General features: G+C 43.8%; 1 protein-coding gene across 2 annotated transcripts in view; it reads left to right on the top strand.

The window, feature by feature from the left end:
* LOC127648981 (tyrosine-protein kinase JAK1-like) overlaps nt 1-22,165 on the top strand; it is a 28,957-nt gene extending 6,792 nt beyond the window's left edge. For both annotated transcript variants that reach the window (XM_052133846.1, XM_052133845.1), the window contains exons 9-24: nt 295-409; nt 2,337-2,532; nt 3,273-3,370; nt 10,973-11,116; nt 11,201-11,288; nt 13,124-13,248; nt 13,502-13,637; nt 13,836-13,987; nt 14,146-14,305; nt 14,746-14,840; nt 16,890-17,073; nt 17,179-17,303; nt 18,356-18,528; nt 20,178-20,295; nt 20,447-20,557; nt 21,128-22,165. In XM_052133846.1, the coding sequence (XP_051989806.1) occupies nt 295-409; nt 2,337-2,532; nt 3,273-3,370; nt 10,973-11,116; nt 11,201-11,288; nt 13,124-13,248; nt 13,502-13,637; nt 13,836-13,987; nt 14,146-14,305; nt 14,746-14,840; nt 16,890-17,073; nt 17,179-17,303; nt 18,356-18,528; nt 20,178-20,295; nt 20,447-20,557; nt 21,128-21,235 (2,128 nt within the window). In that variant the 3' untranslated portion in view covers nt 21,236-22,165. The remainder of the gene's footprint in view (nt 1-294; nt 410-2,336; nt 2,533-3,272; nt 3,371-10,972; nt 11,117-11,200; nt 11,289-13,123; nt 13,249-13,501; nt 13,638-13,835; nt 13,988-14,145; nt 14,306-14,745; nt 14,841-16,889; nt 17,074-17,178; nt 17,304-18,355; nt 18,529-20,177; nt 20,296-20,446; nt 20,558-21,127) is intronic.
* The last annotated feature ends 529 nt before the right edge of the window (nt 22,166-22,694 follow it).

Consider the following 22,694-nt stretch of genomic DNA (forward strand, 5'->3'; position numbering starts at 1 on the left):
AGTGTGACGCATCTTTGTGCAAAAAGTTTTAAAATGCACAAGGGTTAATGATACAAATTTTTACACCATCAAGTCATAACTGTTTAGAATGACCATGTGGTGAGTAAATGATGACAGAATTTTCATTATTGAGTGAACTAACTCCTAATTCATGTAGCATTATGATTAATAGTGCTGGATAAATTGCTCAGCGTGTTTTATCAACATCTTTATCTGTCATATTCCAATAATGTACAGTGATAAAATGACAGAGAACAACATTATTAGAAAGTTGATGTTCTGTTGTCTCCTCAGCACTGAATATGCCATCCAGAAGCTCAAACAGGAAGGCTATGAAGAGGGCATGTACCTGCTGCGTTGGAGCAGTCACAATTTTGATCATATTCTAATGACAGTCATCTGCAAAGAGGTACAAATACACCTCAATACTTTTGTTTACCCTCATGACTTTCTTCTGTGGAACACAAAAGCAGAAGTTCAAAAAGTTAGTAATTTTCAAGCTACTCTTTTCCGTACAATGAAAATGAATGGCAACGCACAATGTCAGGTACATTTTTTTTTTTATAAAAAAGCACAATACAGTACTAAAAAAGTAGTCAATGTTATGTGTACTGTAAGTCCAAGTCCTCTGAAGGATATTATCCACCTTATTTTGCAACACAGAAGTAAGCAGCGGCTGCATTTCTGGCGAATGTGACAGTGTTTTGCTGGCATTGACCACAGTGTAAATAACTAGAAGATTATAATACCAGAAAGGTATTAGTGATATGGGCTTATACGGTAAACTATCACGCAACCACAGTATGTACAGCAGATTTATGTGCCAATGTCAGATACTTTTCTAATGTCAGCATTTAAAGTAAAAGAATAAATTAGTCATTCACTTGTTGCGGTGTGTTTTTGTATTGAAGTGACGTTAATAAAATCGGCTTCTTTCTTAACTGAGATTGTGAAGATGCATTTTTTCTTGTCTCCATGTAAACCTTCGTTCATATGTACCTGCATAACCTCCGATGAGGCCTTTATTTATTTCCAAAGGCGATGTTTCATAAGCCTTGGTGAATGCGTGATCTGTGTGTCTGTTTACTATACACCACTACTCTCTGACAAGAACGGAGAGTAAAAGGCATTTATTAGGTTGCCAAGATGAAACAAGATGCAGTTTTGGTGCAAAGAAAGTTGAAGCAGCATTTTCCCAGCATCTTTCATCTCTCTGCTTGTTATGTAAAGTTTGTGGAGGCGTATCAGTGCCTAATTTCATTAATTCTCCCTGTGCAACGGTGTATAAAAGGATACAATTATTGCAAAATACGAAAAACTGTAAAAATATCTGCTCTCAAACCATTGAGATATTTATTGACAGCTTGTAATATAAAGCAGCATAATGTAGTATTTTTGTATAGATAAAATAGCTGGAAGTGGCTTATAATGTGGATCACTGGAAGTAATCCACATTCAAGGTTGATAATGGCGGCACCCTAGTTTTGCTGAAAAATAAGGTGGATAGCTTTTTGTGAGGAACAGACCGACATTTAAGTCATTAGCCTCTTTTCCACAATACGGCCAATGTGAGCCAGGGCTATCAACTGGCCAGCTGGGGCCAATAGCCTCGGACCTCGAGACGCAAGGCCAAAATTGATCTGCGTTCCCACCATCGGGCATATAGCCTTGCAGAGTTGTCCTAAAACCCGCCCTTAATACAGTGCGAGTTGATATCGAAAGTAAACATTAGCTAGCTAGCAAGACAAATTAGCGGTAACAACTCACTGACTGTAACTGCCATAGTGTCCGAGTGGTCTCTCCACTAACAGATGACATATGGATGATATACCAGTACACTGTCTATGAAAGTTCACCGAACCATGAAAAGACATTTCTTTGGGCACTGCTTTGTCTATTGTTTGTTTTAAGATTTGTACTGTGCCAGCATTTTTTAAGTATTTATTTTCCTGAACTTGTGTGCTGGATACTTATCCTGTCAAGTTCGGTGAAACTCTGCTTTTGACATTGCGCTCGCCTCAAATGTTGGCCTTGTTCGACCCAAGGGTAATAGGCGTGATAAAGGCAATTGACCGTTGGCCTAGAGAAAGCCGAGAGGAGGCTCGATGAAGCACCGGAAGTGACAGTGGGAATGCAGCTGGCCCTGGCACTCACTAGCATGCACTCATTTGGCTCAGTAGTGCAAACTCGGCTATTATTCACCTCAAAATCTTGCCTCTGCTCTAGCTCTCAAATAATTACATTTTGTTTAGGGATACACCTGTAGTTAAGATTCTGAAATTTAGGTGCAAAAAAGTATTATCTGAATCAGCATAAATTGTCCCTTGTGATTCTAGTGTGATAATTATGGCACAACCACCAAAACCTTCAAGACCTTTCAGATTGAAGTGAGCACTCAGGGCTTCAAACTGACTGGGACAGATATTGTGAAGCCCACTGTGAGAGAGCTGACGGACCACCTATCTGGACAGCGTCTCACAACAGATAAAACCAGCCTAAGACTTGAGTGTAGATGCCCACCCCAACCCAGAGGTACTGGACACACAGAACTCCTTCACACTTCTTCAGGTGTACATATATAGCCTGGGGTTTATAACCCAAAAAAGGACAATGAGCTGATGAAGAGATGTTAGTGCTACTGCAATTGCAGTGTGGCTGAATTGAATTGTCCACATATCTAGTGTTGAAAAAGACCATTTGCCTAGTGCTACAGATTTACATTTAGTCATTTAGCAGACGCTTATGAAGGTAAAATAGTAGCTAAATTATTTGCACGCACAGAGTAAGATTCTTAAAAGCTTAAATGAAGTTACAAGCGTGATGCATTTTTTTTTTTGCATTCGCAGAATAAGATTTGTGAAAGCGTAAATTAAATTGCAAGGGTAAAAATAAATTGCATGTGCACATAAGGTTTAAATCAATTTTCAAGTGTAGGAAAAAATATTAGCAATACTTTAATGCTTTGAATAAGTGTAAATCATGTGTTGTGAATCTGGTTGCACTGAAAACCACTCTGAACACATATACTGTAGTAACACCCTGACAAGCACCTCTTAGATTTGATTTACATCTTGGTACTACACAGTATATTTATATTCTTCATATTTGTTCTGAAATGCATCCCTTGACCCCTATGTGTTTCATTTCACTCATTGCCATGAAAAGCCTTTAAGGGTATGATTTTATTTGTTTTATTCTAGATGTATACGCCTCTGATTGTGGCATCTTATCAAGGCAGAAACATTAATAATCTTTCATTCACTCTTTTTCAGAGCCCTCCAACCTTCTCATGGTGACCAAACCACATTCACCACCCTCTCCCAAGAGTCATCATGCCTTCCATATAATCCTCAAAGAGGACATCATCCAGGTTGGACATCTAAACGCTATGTGCTTATTTGCATGATTTGAATAAAATGTCCTTATATGCTGCATGTGTCTCATGTCAGCAGCGGGTGCACCCGCACCCTGCCGCCCCATTGAACACCGTTGACTCTAGCGCCATTGTAGAATCGACCCTGTTGTGATGACTCGATACCACCTTATTTAGCAGCGTAAAACAAGCAAAGTGTGACGAAGAGGAGGGCGTGGCCGGGCCGTGATGGAGCATTTTTATTTTGTAGTATATATATCCCTGAAACTGCAATGAGTTTTGTATACAGCTGCTGAGGGAGTGACTAGACATTTGACCTCTTTCTTTTTAAACTTTTTAAACTACTTTTTAAACTGAGGTTAATTAAGACTGATTTAATTTGAGACCGATTATACCTGATATGGTGAAAACTTTGGTGAAAAGAAAATGCTTACCACTTCATCCACATGGTTCTTCCTTCCACAGCAAGATGAAAATGGAGAATGCTAACTAAATTTAGGGTCACATGACAAAAATTGAGCATGATTGCCCAGATACATGAGGTGAACTTAACCTCTGGCTCATCTTACCCCACTCTCTCCTACAAACTAAAAAAGATGTTGTTGTATACACATTTACAATGTCATTGTGGAGGTTTGAAGTAAGTTTTGTGCAGCAGAAATAGTTAACCTTGTGTAAATTGTCATATGAACATTTAGCTTTATGCTAAGCTAAAATGCTATTTCTAGCCCTTTTACATGCACCTGTTCCCAGGCCTGATTAGGGTTGCCTCTTTTAAAGTTGGAAAATAAGGGACACTCTCTCTAGAGTTGTTAAAATTACACCGCAGGCTAAATTTGCAATGAATATCAAGGTTAAATTAGCTATCTTGAAAGACTTGACCATTGACGCCATGACAGCTTTTTTCAGAGAATTTATTTTTAATAAAAGTGTATTTTGTCTTAGTGTACTGGCAACTTTTTATCACCTGTTAATAATTGGTTAACAGTCAAAACAAGAGAAACTTTTGAGACCCCTGGTGTATGCTATCTGTAACCTGTAGACACCCTTTTAGTTCTCTGAAACTGACTTTTAGTTCCTCCAAGAACTCTAAAGAACGTTTGGTTACGTATGTAACCTCCGTTCCCCGAGGGAGGGAACGACACGTTGTGTCGGAGAAGCGACACTAGGGGTCTCTCTTGAGCGCCGATATTCACCTCTGATCTATTGAAAAGGGCCAATGGGAGTTGGCAGTCAGTATTTGCATACCCCGCCCCCGGACATACGGGTATTTAAGCGGGGCAAATAAGGGAGTTCATTCAGGATTTTTCTGAGGAGCCGGAAATGGTCCGGCCACAACAGTGGCTCGGTTCAGCGACATGGCGGAGGAAAGACACAACGTGTTGTTCCCTTCCTCGGGGAACGGAGGTTACATACGTAACCAAACGTTCCCCTTCTGTCGCTCTCTCCACGTTGTGTCGGAGAAGCGACACTAGGGGACCCATTCCAATCTTGCCATGTGCTGAACCGTGTACTTGAACTGCCGATACAGAGGCGGACAGGGATTCATCCAGTGCCATGCATCGTCTGTACCCGGCTGCACGTACCCTTCCCCAATGTCCCATACGAAAATCGGGATCCTTCTAGTTACCCTGGGAGGGGAACAAGGCGATGTTTGCCAACATGGGAACGGGCCAGCCTGGCTGGGCCTCTTTTCTCTCTATGTTTCTCGCATAGAGCAATCACGGCCGGGGCCCTTACACGCATATAGGGAAGGGGTCTTACCCAGACCCTCGCGGAGACCACACCTGCCCTTTTTCTTGGGGAGGAAAAGTGGTAGACACGTCACACGGCCGTCTTAGGGCTCGTGTGGAAAGTATGGTGCGGTGGTAGATCCCAGCCTCGAAGGGGGGGAGTTGCTACAGCACGGCGACCGGGGCAGCTGTAACTGCCTAAGGGAGACACGGGGGTCCGCTCGTAAGGGGACAGAACCGTGGAAATACACACAGGGGGCGTCCGCACAGGAGGCCTTCTATTTTACCTGTGGAGCACCTATACCAGTACAGGGTAGCCATCAGGATACCCGCAGTGGCTTGGGTCGGCGAGTTCCTCCGCTGAACCGCGGACCCGGAGGGCTGGGGAGGAATCGACCAGGGTCCCGACTTCGGAGTGGAGGCCCTGGGAAAAAGGCGCACTACTTAACCTTGGCGTCAGGAAAAGGCGCTGGGCGCAAGCGATCCACCCGGCCGGTCGGTCTACGTGTTACCGAGTTCTACGGGCTCGGACCTGAGAAAACACGAGACGCAACCGACTCAACGCGGAGGTTGTAAAACCTCGCGAAGGTGTTGGGTGTTGCCCAGGGAGGGACCCGCGGCTCTACAGATGTCTGCTAGGGAGGCGCCCTTGGCCAGTGCCCACGAGGACGCAACACCTCTTGTTGAGTGAGCTCGGACCTGCAAGGGTAGGGGCACGGCCTGGGTGTGATAAGCCAGTGTGATGGCGTCGACAACCCAGTGGGCGAGCCTCTGTTTGGAGACGGCATTCCCTTTCTGCCGTCCCCCAAAGCAGACAAAGAGCTGCTCAGAGCGTCTGATGCTCTGTGTGCGGTCCAGGTAAATGCGCAGGGCGCGCACTGGACACAGCAACGAAAGGGCTGGGTCTGCCTCCTCCCGGGGCAGCGCTTGCAGGTTCACTACCTGATCTCGGAATGGTGTGGTAGGAACCTTGGGCACATAGCCCGGTGGCGGTCTTAGGATCACAGACGTATCTGCCGGACCGAACACCAGGCAAGTGTCGCTGACAGAGAACGCTTGCAGGTCCCCGACCCTCTTGATAGAGGCGGCGCGATCAGCAGGGCCGTCTTAAGAGAGGGGCCCTGAGTCCAATTGATTCTAAGCGGCTCGAAGGGGGTCTCTGGAGTCCTGCCAAGACTACCGAGAGACCCCAGGAGGGAACTAGGCCTGGCCGGGAGGGATTTAACCTCCGAGCGCTTTCAGGAACCTGAGGATCAGGTCGGTGCTTGCCCAAAGACTTGCCGTCTACAGGATCGTGGTGGGCGGCAATGGCGGCAACATACACCTTGAGGGTGGACGGGGACAGCCTCCTGTCCAGCCTCTCCTGTAGGAATAGGAACACAGACTTGATAGCGCACCTCTGCGGGTCTTCAGTTCGGGAAGAACACCAATCTGCGAACAAGCGCCACTTTAGGGCGTAAGGGTGCCTGGTAGAAGGGGCTCTGGCTTGGTTGATTGTATTCACAACGGTCGCCGGTCAGCCGGCTAGCTCTTCCGCGTCCCGTCCAGGGACCAGACGTGGAGGTTCCAGAGGTCTGGGCGCGGGTGCCAGAGCATGCCCCGTCCCTGAGAGAGGAGGTCCTTTCTCAGGGGAATTCGCCAGGGAGGAGCTGTCGCGAGGAGCCTGAGTTCCGAGAACCAAGTCCGAGTGGGCCAGTAGGGGGCCACTAGCGTGACTTGCTCCTCGTCCTCCCTGACCTTGCACAGCACCGGTGCAAGAAGGCTCACTGTTGGAAATGCGTACTTGCGCAGCCCCGAGGGCCAGCTGTGTGCCAGCGCGTCTGTCCCGAGGGGAGCCTCTGTTTAGGGCGTACCAGAGCGGGCAGTGGGAGGTTTCCTGGGAGGCGAACAGGTCTACCTGGGCCTTGCCAAACCGTTCCCAAATCAGCTGGACCGACTGGGGGTGAAGCCTCCACTCCCCGCCGGGCAGGCATTGTCATGATAGCGCGTCCGCTACGACGTTGAGCTTGCCGGGGATGTGAGTGGCACGCAGCGACTTGAGTCGCTGCTGGCTCCATAGGAGGAGACGGCGGGCGAGTTGTGTCATGTGGCGGGAGCGTACGGCGCCTTGACGATTTATGTACGCCACCACCGTGGTGCTGTCCGATCTCACGAGGACATGTTTGTCCCGAACTAACGGGAGGAACTTCCTGAGAGCAAGAAGGACGGTCAGCATCTCCAGGCAATTGATGTGCCAACGCAGCGGGGCCCCTTTCCAACGGCCCGCTGCTGCGTGCCCGCTGCACACGGCACTCCACCCGGACCGGGAGGCGTCGGTTGTGACCAGGACGCGTCGGAACACCTGCTGCCTGTAAAAAGCAGAGGTCTGTCCAGGGTCGGAGTGTTTTGAGGCAGGCGGGGGTGATCCTTACCCGATGCGTGCCGTGGTGCCATGCTTGTCTCGGGACTCGAGTCTGGAGCCAGTGCTGGAGTGGTCTTATATGCATCAACCCCAGCGGCGCGACTGCCACGGAGGACGCCATATGCCCCAGGAGCCTCTGGAAAAGTTTTAGAGGGACCGCTGTGCCTGGCTTGAAGGAAGCGAGGCAGTCCAGCACCGACTGAGCACGCTCGCTCGTGAGACGTGCTGTCATTGAGACTGAGTCTAACTCCAACCCGAGAAAAGAGATGCTCTGAACCGGAGTGAGCTTGCTCTTTTCCCAGTTGACCTGACGCCCCAAGCGGCTGAGGTGCCGGAGCACCTGGTCTCTGCGGATGCCGGCTACTCATAGCGGGGCAAGGGCCGCCTCTGCGATCTTCGTGAAGATGCGAGGGGACAGAGACAGGCCGAATAGGAGGACTTTGTACTGAAACGCCTGGCTGTCGAACGCAAACCGTAAGAAGGGTCGGTGTCGTGGCAGAATTGAGAAGTGGAAGTACGCGTCCTTCAGGTCTACCGCTGCGAACCAATCTAGATGCTGAACGCCAGCCAGAATATTTCTCTGCGTGAGCATCTTGAACGGGAGTTTTAACAAGGCCCGATTGAAAACTCGCAAGTCCAGGATTGGTCGTAAGCCGCCGCCTTTCTTGGGTACAACGAAGTAAGGGCTGTAGAAACTCTTCCTCATTTCGGTTGGAGGGACGGGCTCTACCGCGCCCTTGGCTAAGAGGGTCCTGATATCCGCGGACGCCCCTGAAGGGGGGCGGGAGCCGGGCAAACTGAATTGCGTAACCGAGTCGAATGGTCCGGTGCAGCCAGCGTGATGCGTTGGGAAGCGAAAGCCACGCTTCCCAGCTCTACGCTAGGGGCACCAAAGGGACGAGTATTTTGGACGTACCCGGCGGGGCCTCGCAGCGGGGCGGAACAGGTAATGCAGCGTCGGGCGGCTTCGTTGCGGCCTGAGGCTGAGGTGCTGATAATAGACTCAAAGCACTTACCTTGCTCCGCGCACCCGGCAGGGGCAGGTTCGTGACTGAGGAGGAGGTCTGATGCTGGCGTCCTCTGGACTCGTCTGAACCGGCCGGCCGAGGGGACAATCGTGGGCAGGCGGAAGGCGGGATCGCCGCGTCCGGTGTACCGGGACTGTCGTAATCTGAAAGCAGATTGCCGTGAGAACGGCATTTGCGAGCCAGGTGACCCAGAGGCAAAAGAAATAGCTCTATTATTGAGAATGTGGAAAATGTAAAACAAAGGATTCTCCTCCGGCCCTCCACCGGGAGCGGAGAGGTCTTACCACCTCGGAGCTAACGTCTCTGGGTCGAGTCGTCTCAGGAGCGCCTGGGAGCCTTCCGGGTCCTCGAGGGGTCCGTGAGGCGAGGGGTGTCCTCTTTCTGCGGGGAGCTCAACGCGGGGCTGAGAGCTAGGCCCGCTCTCTTTCGTTGAGGCGGAGCACCACTTCCTTTCTTCCTTGAAAGCCACAGGAGGACGCCCTCGGCGAGCAGACAGGGCATGGCCCCTGGCGGCAGGTTCTGCGGCGGGGCAGGACGTGTGACCTGGCCTCCGTCTGTTTCTTCACCACTGAGGACTGCTGGGTGGAGTCGTCAGGTGGTGTCGCCGAATGGAGCTGGGAGACTGGAGAGTTTTGAGAAAGCGTGCTTTGTCTACCTCCTGTACTACGACCAGATCCAGTCCATTTGTTATGTTTCTGGACCACGAGGGTGGACATCGCCTGTCCGAGTGCAGTTCCTGCAGCACGTCAAGAACAGGACTACCCAAGTGCAAATCTTGAAGTGCCTTGGCCCGGTGGACTTGCAGGGAGGGGCCATGCCATGCAGGGGGGGAGCGGTCTGGGACCGTTCTACCGCCGAGGGTAGTGAGAGCGGAGGAGGGAGGGAGCTTGGCTCGCTCAGCTCGTCGTGCACGTCCGGGAAGGAACGGGGGGGCGCGGCTGTGGGCGGCGCACCAGCCCGTGAATCATCAAGCCCGGGGAAGCATAGCGGATCTCCGTGCTTCAGGCTCAGACTGGGCAAGCAGACCCGTGGGTGGCGGCCCAGGCGAGTTATCCGCATCCGATGCCGCTGTGACGCTCTCCGATGCAGCGGTGATGTCGTCATCCAATGTCCGGGAGCTCCAGGGACCGGGCGGCCGGCCGTTAGGCGGACCGCGCTTATCCCGAGCTCGTGAGGGGAGCAAGCAAGCGTGCAGGGGGGGGGGGTTTCGAGCGGTTTTTACCCGGCGAAACGCAGCCCGCCATTATCCCGGGATCATCTTCATCGCTCGCGGCACCTGCGTCAATCCCGTAGGAAGGAGGCGAGGAGCGGAGGGCGGCTGAAGTGGCTTTCTTCCTCACAAGAAAGCAGAGATCGCAACGCTGCTGCAGCTATGTTCTCAGGCTGAAAACATAACCCATTGGAGAGCATGCTCATCCCGAGCCCGGACGGAAAACAGCAAGCGTGCCGGGAGGCGGGGGGTTTCAAGCGGGTTCACCCGGCGAAACGCAGCCCGTCATTGACCCCAGATCGTTTTCATCGCCAGCGCGCCTGCCTCAATCCCGTGGGAAGGAGGCGAGGCGGGGGCGGCTGAAGCGGCTCTCTCTCACTACAAGAGAAAGCCTACGACCGCAATGCTGTCATGGCTATGTTTTCATACTGAAAACATAGACCATTCATAAAAACGCTGCCTGCGTGTTTACGCAACCCAGGTACGCCAGGCGGTTTTTATGACCGTCAGAGGTGGGGAGAAATCACCGCCTCCAAAAACTACACAGGGGCGGAAAGGCATCTTCAGAAAGACGCGTCCTGAAAAGGACGTTTAACGCCGCTGTGTTTGCTCTTTTAGAGAAATTTACTCTTTTAAGGAAAATAACTCTTTTAATATACACAGTGTGTATGTGTGTCTGCGCTGTCAAAGCGCTCAGGGGCAACAATGCACGCCGTGCAAAGTGAAGGAGAAAGCCGCTGTTGTGCGCCGTCAAGATCCAACAGCATGCAGATCGTCAGAGGAAACAGGAACGTTTTATAGTGGTGTGTAAACTCGCAGCAACTGCAGACAGACCATCGGCTCCGAAGAAATTTTCTGAATGAACTCCCGTATTTGCCCGCTTAAATACCCGTATGTCTGGGGGCGGGGTATGCAAATACTGACTGCCAACTCCCATTGGCCCTTTTCAATAGATCAGAGGTGAATATCGGCGCTCAAGAGAGACCCCTAGTGTCGCTTCTCCGACACAACGTGGAGAGAGCGACAGAAGGGGAACTCTAAGGAGTGTCAACGTTTCCTTCAGGAACCCCATTGTAAGAAAAAAAGGCTTTGAGGCACTTGAATGAATCTTGAAGTACATAAATATGATATTTAATGGTCCTTTAAAGGGTGTCTAGAGGATTGAGTAACTTTTAATTTCTACAGTGTATGGTCATATGTTTTATGAAGTTGATGTTTGTAATCCAGGAGAAACACCTTGGTCCAGGCACTCGCACGGACATCTATGCTGGCAGACTGAAGTTGAGGAATGAGGATGATGGGGGTTTTTCAAGCCCTGATGAGGTGAATGTGGTCCTGAAGGTGCTGGGAGCAGGACACAAGGACATTTCTGTGAGTGGAACCTCCAAATTTTATTCAATGAGTGTATAATTCTGCTTTTGACAGTTTTCACAGAATATGTTCTACTTCTCTCAGGCCTTCCTGGACACAGTGAGCATGATGCATCAGATATCACATAAACACATGGTTCTGATGTATGGAATGTGTATGCACACTATGGACAGTAAGTATGCCCATTCCACAGCACAAAAAGACAGTTTTGCTTCTAGGGCTGCACAATTAATCGAAATAAAACCGAAATCACGATATGACCTTGTGCGATTATTGAATCGAAAGGGATGAGATTTAATTAAATAAATAAATAGTCTGCTGGCTTCAAAGTTATTTTGCGTTGCTTTGTCCAGTCTATATTAAGTTAGAGAAATATGACTGTGTTTTCAGAGCAGTTCTGTTGACTGGTTGTTAAAAACTAATGATGATAATTAGTGGGCTGAGACCCTAACACAAAATGGGCAAAAACAGGTACACGGTGGATGGGTACAATCTGAACATGAAGAAGACAGTGTTTTTTCTTTGTTTCACTGTTTATATATTTATTTGTTTGTTTGTTTGTTTGTTTGTTTGTTGGTGAATTGAAAAAAAATTCTCAGTTTGGCTCAAGTGTGAAACCCAGTAGCCTTTTGGCAGTTGACCATATGATATATATATATATATAAAATTCATAATCGCAGTTTAAATCGCAACATTTTTCAAAATAATCACAATATGACTTTTTGTCCAAATTGTGCAGCCCTAGTTGCTTCCAATGTTAGTATTTGTACAGTAACAGATTTTCTGTGTAAATTGTTTGTAGTTTATTATTATGTTACATTTATGTTGCTTATCAGTATTAATTAATATTATTTTGCCATTTAAGGATTTTATGAGCTCAGCATTGCTTGATATTTATATATTATAATAAAGAATAATAGTTCAGTCATGACAACTCTCGGAAAGATTTAGCATGTTAAAGTGGGTATGACATATTGAAAGGATTTTGGTCTTGGTAGATCTGCTAAGCTGCTGCTTCAGAGCAAGTACGGAAACTTCTAATAAATACACATACATACTGAGTTACTATGTGGACATGCTGCTGCTGAACAAAACGCAAGACATGCTGCATTGAGCATGTATGACATGCTGTACAAATAGACATTACAAACAATCCCATGTAGCAGATTTAGACACTGAGTCATTTAAATGTTAGATAATGAGAGTGAAACGCAGGTTGATTGGCTAAACGATTAAAATTCAAAGGACCAATCAGCTTTCACCATGCCAGCCGATTGGCTTAACATGTCACATTTGATCAAGCTGACTGGGTCACAGATAAAAAGTCACTCCACAAAGTGTTGCAATGCTGAAATTTGGTAATTTCAGATTTAAATGTGTAATCTGAACCATGAATCATCTAATTGTCCCATTGCTCCTTTCATTTTATTCCCAATAATTTCCTGTTGCCTCTCATCTGTTCAATCAATAAAAATGGGCAAATTTTAAATAAACGGTAAAAGTATCAATTATAATGCTTAAAAAACATGATGTGACATGAATGCAAAACAACAGACGACACGCTAAAGAAAAACTAGATGGTGAGGCGAGATAAAAGAAGCTAAATCCAAACTGGTCCTGTTACAGAAACACCAACAACAATGAGAAAAAGGGGAATAAATAAACGAAATTGGCTCAGACGAGAAATATGACACAAAACCATCGACAAGGACAGGGAAACGCTCAAAGCCTTTTTTTTAATGAAACACAAGAAGAACGAATTTCAAGTCAATGGGACAATTTACTTAGTAATGGATTTATGTACGATTCACCTGGAAATTCGTTCTGCTGGTGTTTCATGAAGAGGTTGTGAGGTTGTTACATTTGACTGTTATGAACTATGAATTTTTAAGATGAAGTGTTAATCACAGCATAGAAAGGACATTCAACTCCAGGATGGGAGTATTTTAGTAGTTACTTTTTAACAGACCTGCAGATGATCTGATGTTGTCATTGTTGTTCTGTTAGTTATGGTGGAGGAGTTTGTACAGCATGGGCCTCTGGATCTGTACATGAGGAACCATCGCTCTGATCTCACGCCAACCTGGAAGTTCCAAGTTGCAGAGCAGCTTGCCAGTGTCCTCAGTTATTTGGTATGACATTTAAAGTCGAACTTAAGCTAAATTTGCAACTGGAAATATTGATCTGTAAGACAATGGGATTCATCTTCACTGTACAGTAATTATTATTGTATCTACATTTTAAATTTCACGATCTAATATCTAATATCCTACTTTACTCATAGAGATCTTATTAATCACACGAGTTGCAATTACATATCTCACAATATGGTATCTGATGTTTGGGTTTATAAAATAATATTCTGTCTTATTTCCTTTCATTCAGGAGGATAAGAAGCTCGTCCATGGCTATGTGTGTGCTAAGAATGTCCTGTTGAAGCGTGATGGTTTGGAAGGAGTGGCCGGTCCTTTCATTAAACTGAGTGATCCTGGAGTGTCCATCACTGTGCTCCGTAGAGCAGGTAACACACAATTGCTGTCGATTGAGCTTAACTTGTATTGAACCCGGAATATTCCTTTAAACTCTGAATGCATTTGATGCATTACATTTTCAGTTATCAGATCAGTTCATTTTTACACCCCTAGTTGTAACATACAATAAATGTTTCTATTCCATTCTTATTTTGCACTGCTTACAACCTCATTGTGCCTGTGAACAGAGTGTATTGACAGGATCCCTTGGATCGCTCCAGAGTGTGTAAAAAACATCACAGCGCTAAGCATTGCTGCAGACAAGTGGGGCTTTGGAACCACACTGTGGGAGATCTGCTACAATGGAGAGGTGCCGCTGCGTGACAAGAAACTCTCAGAGGTGCTTAGCTCTTCCTGTATAACTCTTCTGCAACTACACTACATTTGTACTTGACCAAAGAAGAAATTGTCGTATTGAAACAGAAAGCCCTCCAAGCATAATATAATTTGTTTCTGATGAGAAATTGTTTTATGAATCATTTCTGTGTGTGCTCTTAGAAAGAGCGATTCTACGAGGTGTGCGGTACACTCATCACTCCCAGCATCAGTGAACTGGCAGATCTGATTTCGCAGTGCATGAACTATGACCCCAGAAAGAGACCATTCTTCAGAGCCATAGTCAGAGAGCTGGACCACATCAAAGAGCAGCGAGAGCAGGGTATCGATTTTATACAGATTTATGTAGTAAAAAGTTGACATTTCATTTGTAGTCATTAAGTTTACTTACTATAAGGACAAATCTCATAAAAACTAGCAGGAAATGTCCAGGTCATATTTTACACCCATATGAATCATTTTAGGGCCATTATGACTTTTTGCACTGTGACATTATTTTCATGATGATTTACGAATTGTCATTACTGTAATGCAAAATAAAAAATGTGATATTATTTAAATTATAAAATACAATTGTAAACAATTATTTTAAGTATAAATCATGGTAGTGTTTGTTTGTTTTTTTAATTACATTTTTGCAGATGATTTTCTTCATGTTTTACAGTAATAAGAATGAGATTTGGGCAGTGAATTACACCCTTAAACTTTACCATTCAAATCAGACACTTCTGTTAACACAATTCCTTCATGTTTTACCTACAGAACTTCCCATTTTATCAGCAGTAATTCCTCCACAGGAGACCGATCCTGCAGATTTCAAGAGGAGATTCCTCAAGAAAATCCGGAAACTCGGAGAGGTACTGGACTTCTCTAGGTCTATGATTGTCATGTACTGTTATACTTTTCTGGTCAATAATCCTAAAGGAATGTGTACAGGATTCTTATCGGAATTTCTATATAATTCTATATAATTTAATTAAATAAATATCACTTTAGCAAGAGTACTGTTTATCTATCATCATGTCTGTGATTCAGAGGCCTCTTGATACAGGTAATCACTGCTGTGCTGATAGATGGACAATAGAGCACAATTGGGAGTGTGATATTGCTTTTATACAACAGTTCAATTTATACTCAATCAATTTATAAGTAGGGAAAAACTAAGGACTGACCGCCAGGGGCACAACTATACATTTTTTGAGCGGGTATGCAAAACAAAATTTGTGCCCCATGTATCTGTCAAGCGAGGGGAGTGTCATCCATTATACAGAATCTGTTTTTTATTCAAGTGAGATGAGTAAAGAGCTGTGGTGTCTGCCCGTCTCGCAACGGCAGTCAATGTAACACAGTTCAGCTAGTTGTGGCGTCTTCTATAGGGACCCCTAGTGTCACTACATCGACACAATGTTGAGTGAGGGAAGGATAGGGAACATCCTGGTTACTTTCGTAACCTCCGTTCCCTGATGGAGGGAACGAGACGTTGTGTCCCTCCTGCCACAACACTGAACTACCCACTGAAATGTCCGGGAACTTACTCTTGGCTCCTCAGCACAAAACCTGAATGAGTGGTTGCAAGCCAGCTCCTTTTATACCCGTATGTCCGGGGGAGTGGCATGCAAATTCCACTCACCAATTCCCTTTGGCCTTTTCTCAAAGATCAGAGGTGTTTGGGGCACCCAATGGCGACCCCTAGTGTCACTACATCAACACAACGTCGAGTGAGTGACAGATAGGGAACACCTACTCAAGGTCTTTTCTTTATTTAGTTATTGTGTATTATTGTATATTTGTATTGAATTCAGGGTTTCTTGTGCATGGTGAAAAAAGAGCACAATAACCGTGTTGTATTAACCTTACAATAAAAATAGCAGTGGGTTCTGCAATTCGTTTGTCTACACCTGTTGTAAAATATTGTTTTTCATGCAATATTTTACTAGAAGCTAGTACAAAAAATATGCTGAAAAAAATATAACATTGGATAATATATTACTATATTGGATTAAATAACAGGCACAGAAATGTATATCAGAATGAGCTTTATTTGCCAGGTATGCTTCCAGTGCACAATAATACAATACATCAACAAGACATAGACAATAATCAAAAATATTTAATTTTTTTTTATAAAGAATTGAATAGAAATATATAGCTAAATCGATAGCTAATATGATATATAGAATACACAATAAGACAATATTTATATACATATACATACATACACATACATACACACAAGTGCTGGATTGTGCAGCAGCCTCGACTCTTTAAAGATGATAAAAAGCTTGTATATCATTGGTCAATTGGTCAAAAACGTACTGCTCTCTGTGAAAAAACCTTCGGATTGTCAGCGGACGATTTGTCGGACTGGTGTGAATAGCGGCATGGGAATCCATTGTTCCTTGTCAAAAGCTTGTTTGGAATGAACATTTGCACTGGAAAAAAACCCCGCCACAAACACAAGCGCAGTGATACAACGAGTAGGACTATTATGATCACCAAGAGAATAAAATACCCATGTAGGGCATCAAAGGGAATTAAAAAACTTCCAGTAATCAGGACTTTCCCAAGATGCATACGTCTGAAAAATCCTTCAGGAATTTCAGTTTATCCAGTAGACTCTAATTTGATTTCCACTGAATTCCCATGATGCTTATGATGCTTTAGTATTTATTTAAAATGATGATAGAAATTCCAAAAGGAATACTGCACAATTTTGTTTAGAAGGGTTACTCATACTTTTAGCTGATAGACAATTTGGACCACATGCTAGTCTTTTTATTTTACATTCTCACTTTTGTTTAATAAAGTTTTGGGTTTTGTTTTGCCATCCAAAAATTGAAATAAAGATTATCACACAGAGATCCTTATTATTTTTTATTATACCGTGCTCTGTTCAACTTGTGCAGGGTAACTTTGGGATGGTGGAGCTGTGTCTGTACGACCCTAATGGAGATCAGACGGGTGAGCTGGTGGCCGTCAAATCTTTGAAAACAGAGAATGAGAGCAGCAACCTGAGAAGAGAGATCAACACCATCAGAAACCTCTACCATGAAAACATTGTCAAATACAAAGGCATCTGCAACGAAGAGGGTAAATCATGAACGCATACACACAAAGTCTCTGTTTTAAACCAATTGTACACCATTTTTATAAATACACAATATCATGTTGTTTTGTTGAATGTATATCTTTCAGGAGGAATAAGCATCAAGCTCATTATGGAGTATTTGCCTTCTGGCAGTCTGAAGGAATACCTGCCCCGCAACAAATCTAACATCAACCACAAGAAACTGCTGCTTTTTGCTCTTCAAATATGTCAGGTAATATTAGCAAGTTCAACAGATTTGAACTTATTTCTAAGCTAGAGGAACAATAACTAGGAATAACCGTTTTAATAAAAAAAATTTAAAAAGAAAAAAGACACAAAGGGAGGAAGCACATATAACTAACAGATCGGACATATGGAACCTCCACCTAAATCCCTTATTTGTATTCCTTCCAGGTAAACAGCTATCCATGAGTTTTTTTAACTGCCCTGAATGCCTGCCTTTTCCTAATGAAAGTCCTCGTAAATGAAGATGGTATGTTGCTTGTACAGTAGCTTTCCGGCAGCTCGAGCAGCTTGTAAGATGAAGACTTTATCCTGAAAGATATGAAGGATCACAGCGCATGGTCTCTTGCCTGGGGCAGGTTGGCGCGTCGAGATGCGATGAGCGCATTCTATTTTAATCTGGCCATGCCTATAGTCAATATTCAGCAGGCTAGGCAGCCAGGATTTAAAAAACAGAACAGGGTTAGTACCTTCCTCATGTTGCACCTCCTGCTTCTATTTTTCAAGTCATCTATTTTGTCAAAAGCAGCCTCAAGTGTCGCCTTCATCTTCACCAAATCAGCATTATCTCTGGCTTCTGTGTCCATCATGGATATATGTGACTCAGCTCACAACAGAAAGCTTCTCCATCAGTGGATCAATTTTGTTTTCAAGCGATTTGTCTACTACTGCGATGACTTGCGAGGACTTCGAAAAAATATGCTTAACTAGCTCGTCCATTTCGCCAGCCGTTAATGATACATCCGCTGCTAATTTAGGTGTATGCACGGGAGGCGATAATTTGAATGTAATTTGGATTCAGTCTTTTATTTGTCATAGCTTGTGTCCACCATGCCCAAATTGTCCCTGATTAAGGAAGACTACTCAGTCTGAAAAAGTTAATATCAAAGGGCTCCACCGAAGCTCGGCAGAAATATGACAAGTCCGCCATTTTGTGTCACGTGACCCCCCCCCCCAGGATTAACAGTTTGACACATCACTAGCCAGGAATAGAAATATTTCGGGTATGACCTTTTTCTTTTGCTGTGTGTTGTTTATCAGGGTATGGAGTATCTGGGATCTCAGAACTACATCCACAGGGATCTGGCAGCGAGGAATGTGTTAGTGGAGAATGAAAGTCTGGTGAAGATCGGAGACTTTGGCCTGACTAAGAGCATCAAAGACAATGAGGAATATTACAGAGTGACAGAAGAACAGGACAGTCCTGTTTACTGGTAAGGGAACGTTCATTTATGCTTAGATTGGAAGCTATGTGTGTTTTAATATTTTACAATCATCTTGTACACTTAAATGCTTACAATAATTAAGCAATATCACGGGGAGTATTTAATACAACAGTTAATATCAAGTAACTTATGTTTCAGTGTAAATTTGGTTACAAAGGTGTTTACCAATTTTCAATAATTGCATGAAGTAGTAGCTATGATGTGCTGTAGAGTCTGCATTGTAACTATTCAGAAAACACTTTCGAACTAGTAAAGAGGGCTTGGTCTGTTTCTAAGCAAGAAGCTAAATAGTTGGTGTAAGGAAGTAGTTCTATACACAAGAACTTTTAAGAATGAAAAATGCTGTTGGTCCTCTGCGTGCTGCCAAAACAGCACTGACCTGCTGAGGCATGGACTCTACAAGACCCCTGAAGGTGTCCTGTTGTATATGGAATCAAGACATTAGGCGCAGATCCTTAAATTTCTGTAACTTGCGAGGTGGAGCCACCGTGGATTGGACTTGTTGGTCCAGGACATCCCACAGATGCTCTGTCAGATTGAGAAGTGGGGAATTTGGAAGCCAGAACAACACCTCGAACTCTTCATCATGTTTCTCAAACCATTCTCAAACAATGTGCGCAGTGTGGCAGGACGCATTATCCTGCTGAATGAGGCCACTGCCATCATTGCTATGTAGGAGTGTACCTGGTCTGCAGTGATGTTTAGGTAGGTGACACGTGTCAAATTGATGTCCACATGAATGGCTGGACCAGGGTTTCCCTGCAGAACATTGCCCAAAGAATCACACTCCCTCCATCAGCTTGTTGTCTTCCCAAAGTGCATCCTGGTGCTATCACTTCCCCAGGTAAACAGCACACATGTAAACAGGAAAACAGGACTCATTGGACAAGGCAACCTTCTTCCATTGCTCCAACGTCCAGTTCTGAGCCTGTGCCCATTGTAGGTTGCAGTGCTTGTGATGGTGGACAGGATTCATCATGGGCACTCTGACTGGTCAGCGCCTATGCAGCCCCATATGCAGAAGGGTGCAATTTACTGTGTGTTGTGACACATTCCACCCGTAACATCATTAACATTTTCTGTGACTTGTGCCACAGTAGCCCTTCTGTCGGTTTGGACCAGATGGATAGCCTTTGTTTTCCTTGTGCATCGATGAGCCTTGGGCATCCAAGACCCTGCCGCCAGTATGTGGTTTGTCCCTCCTCGGACCACTGTCGATAGGTACTCACCACTGCTAACCGGGAGTACCCCACACACCTTGCCGTTTCAGAGATTTTCAGTCGTCTGGCCATAACAATTTGGCCCTTGTCAAAGTCGCTCAGGTCTTTACTCCTGCCCACGTTGACTACGAGAACTGATTGTTCGCTTACCATCTAATCAACATAGACCTTGACATGTGGCCTTGTTAGGAGATGATCAACTTTATTCACTTCACCTGTGAGTGGTCATAATGTTTTGGCTCATCGGTGTATACTGTAATGGCCACATTACCACATTGAATATGCTAGTCAATGTTGCAGGGTCAAATATTCCCTAGTCAATTCATCTTGAAAAAACAAAAATACAGCCAAACAGGTCACATACATGTTTGGTCAATGGATTTCTCTACAAACTTGATGGTTTTCATATCTGTGTAGGTATGCCCCAGAGTGTCTGATTCAACGAAAATTCTATAAGGCATCTGATGTGTGGTCATTTGGGGTCACCCTCTATGAGCTAGTGACCTACTGTGACCGCGAGAGAAGCCCTCCTCAGGTGAGCCCTCACACCTAATTGAGTTTATTTAAGACATGATATATTGTAATGTTCACTTTTAAAAATGTTCTGAATTTGATAAACATACCGGCTGTCATTTGCTAATTCCCGTTGGCATACATTGCTGAATCTGTGCCTTTCTCTCGGATAGATATTCCTGCAGAGGATTGGTCGATCTCACGGGCAGATGACAATGACCAAATTAGTTAAGGCTCTTGAGGAGGGTTGGAGGATGCCATGCCCACCATCCTGCCCTGAAATGGTAAGCTACTGTATGTGCTCACCCCTGAGGAATAGCCTCACATCCAACATAGAGTGTATAAGGGTGAGTCTTCAATTAGTGGCACATTTGAATTCTAGAAATCTTAAAACTATGTTTTATCTAAGTTAAACCTTTTATCACTTTTCCTGGAATAAAGATCTGATCTGAAAGTTATTTGGAATATCTAGATAGGGGAGAAGCCCCAAAATTGCAAAATTCTCTTAGAAATGAGGAAAAAGTAATAAAGAAACAAATTAATTAAAAAAAAAGATTTCAACTATTATAATCTATCCATATTATAATACAATTCTATAAAATCATCAAAGGGGACAACAAAATTCAACTAACTGAAGAATCACCCATAAATACATTTTTGTTTTTGTTGCAAGTGTGTATATAAAATTGTTATATTATATTACATTGACTCTCAAAGTTCAATAAAATCATTTTTGCTTTGGTTAAGTACAAGAGTAAAGATGTAGTAGAAGTAGAAAATTGTTCAACACAGGATTAAAAGAATTCTAGTCAACAGTCCAGATGCTTATGCCTATGAGCTGTCTATGTGTGCAGGTGTACACTCAGATGCTCAATTGTTGGAAACACGCCCCAGAGAATAGAGTTGACTTCAACAGCCTGATAAAAGAGTTTGAGTTCCTTCTTTCTAGAGAAAACATCTAACCACTTTCCACCAGATCACCAACTACAGTCATGCTCAAAACTGATTTTTGTTGGGTAAGGTACTTACAATTGATGATACAGATTAAGCAATTAGGTGTGAGGGGCTGTGCTAAATTGTAAATATATTGTCAAGTCTGAAAGCCGTTGTTAGACACAACATGTAGTGGAGTGCCTATGTTTTAAGCCATTACTATATTTAAGATAAAGCATGGTCTTGAGTGCCTTGTTGCGTTTGTCAACCAGTTACTACATTAGTAGTAAAAAAATACTTGTTTCATTAAAATGGTTTTATTAGGAAAATTAATCAAATGCCATTCTTGTGCTAGAAAATATAATTCCTGAAGTGCAATCTAATGTCAACAGTTGGCCTTTACGGTTGCTGTACAGTGATATACACAGTAGCTACTGTACAGCAAATGAACAGGTTTTTCTGTATTACTAGAAACAGCTGTTACTATATTGTGTGTTTTGGCCATATTGACTAATCAGCATCAAGTAATGGAATTATCCATTTTATAATGCATGTCATTGCCAATTATTTATCTACCTCTTCTTGAGCAGAAAAAATAGTCTCTGTTCATACTGTTTATTCTTTCTAGGTTCATACCACTCAAAATCAAGTACTAGAAAACTGAATCGATAGAAAAAAATATCACACATTAAAGTTTATGAATTATGAAAGATAAACATTAAAAGCCAGAATATCACAGGAAGCATTCAGTATTTGGGTATGTTTTGATAAAACATCCAATTAAAGTTTGATGGATATGCTTCTCTTACCAGATGTGCTTTTTGTGTTTCTAATGAATGTAATGTTTTTTTGCATTTAAATGTTAACTATTCCTTGTTGATTCATGTAAGAATCTAAATTCTTTAGAAATATATATTTTTATACAGTATTTTGCTCAATAAAGCTTCTGTTGGAAATTGGGAGTGTATACATGAATAGTTTGTCATTTCATTTTACTATTTCATATTTACTGTTGTCTTACTGAATTTAATAATTGTGTATAATGCGTCCTAAAAGGACATATATTTGATTGTAAAAACCTATGGGATGTATATGTACAATCAGTTTTGGGTAAGTTACAAATAGTAAATTATTAATTATTTCTCTAAAATTGTGAACAGATTCTTTTACTAATTCATTAATAAAGTAATCACAGTACTAATTACTTTACCTTTAAGTTACTTTCTAAAATACTTTTCCGCTCAATAAATTCAAAATAATTTCATTGTTACACACAAGTCTTACACTCATCACCTCACATTTCTCCTTCACAATGACTCGTTACAGGTTCATAATTCATGTATTCTACAATGTTGGCGCTCCGTCTGACTTCCAACCCCTTAAAATAATTTGTCAGATATTAATAAGTCAGAACCCAATTTTTTATAGATTTGTCCCCCGAATGTATAACTTCCCCATCGGCCAAAATACAAAGTCTGGGGCAAAGTA

Source organism: Xyrauchen texanus, chromosome 9 (assembly GCF_025860055.1).
Source record: "Xyrauchen texanus isolate HMW12.3.18 chromosome 9, RBS_HiC_50CHRs, whole genome shotgun sequence".
In the NCBI taxonomy this organism is placed as follows: Eukaryota; Metazoa; Chordata; class Actinopteri; order Cypriniformes; family Catostomidae; genus Xyrauchen; species Xyrauchen texanus.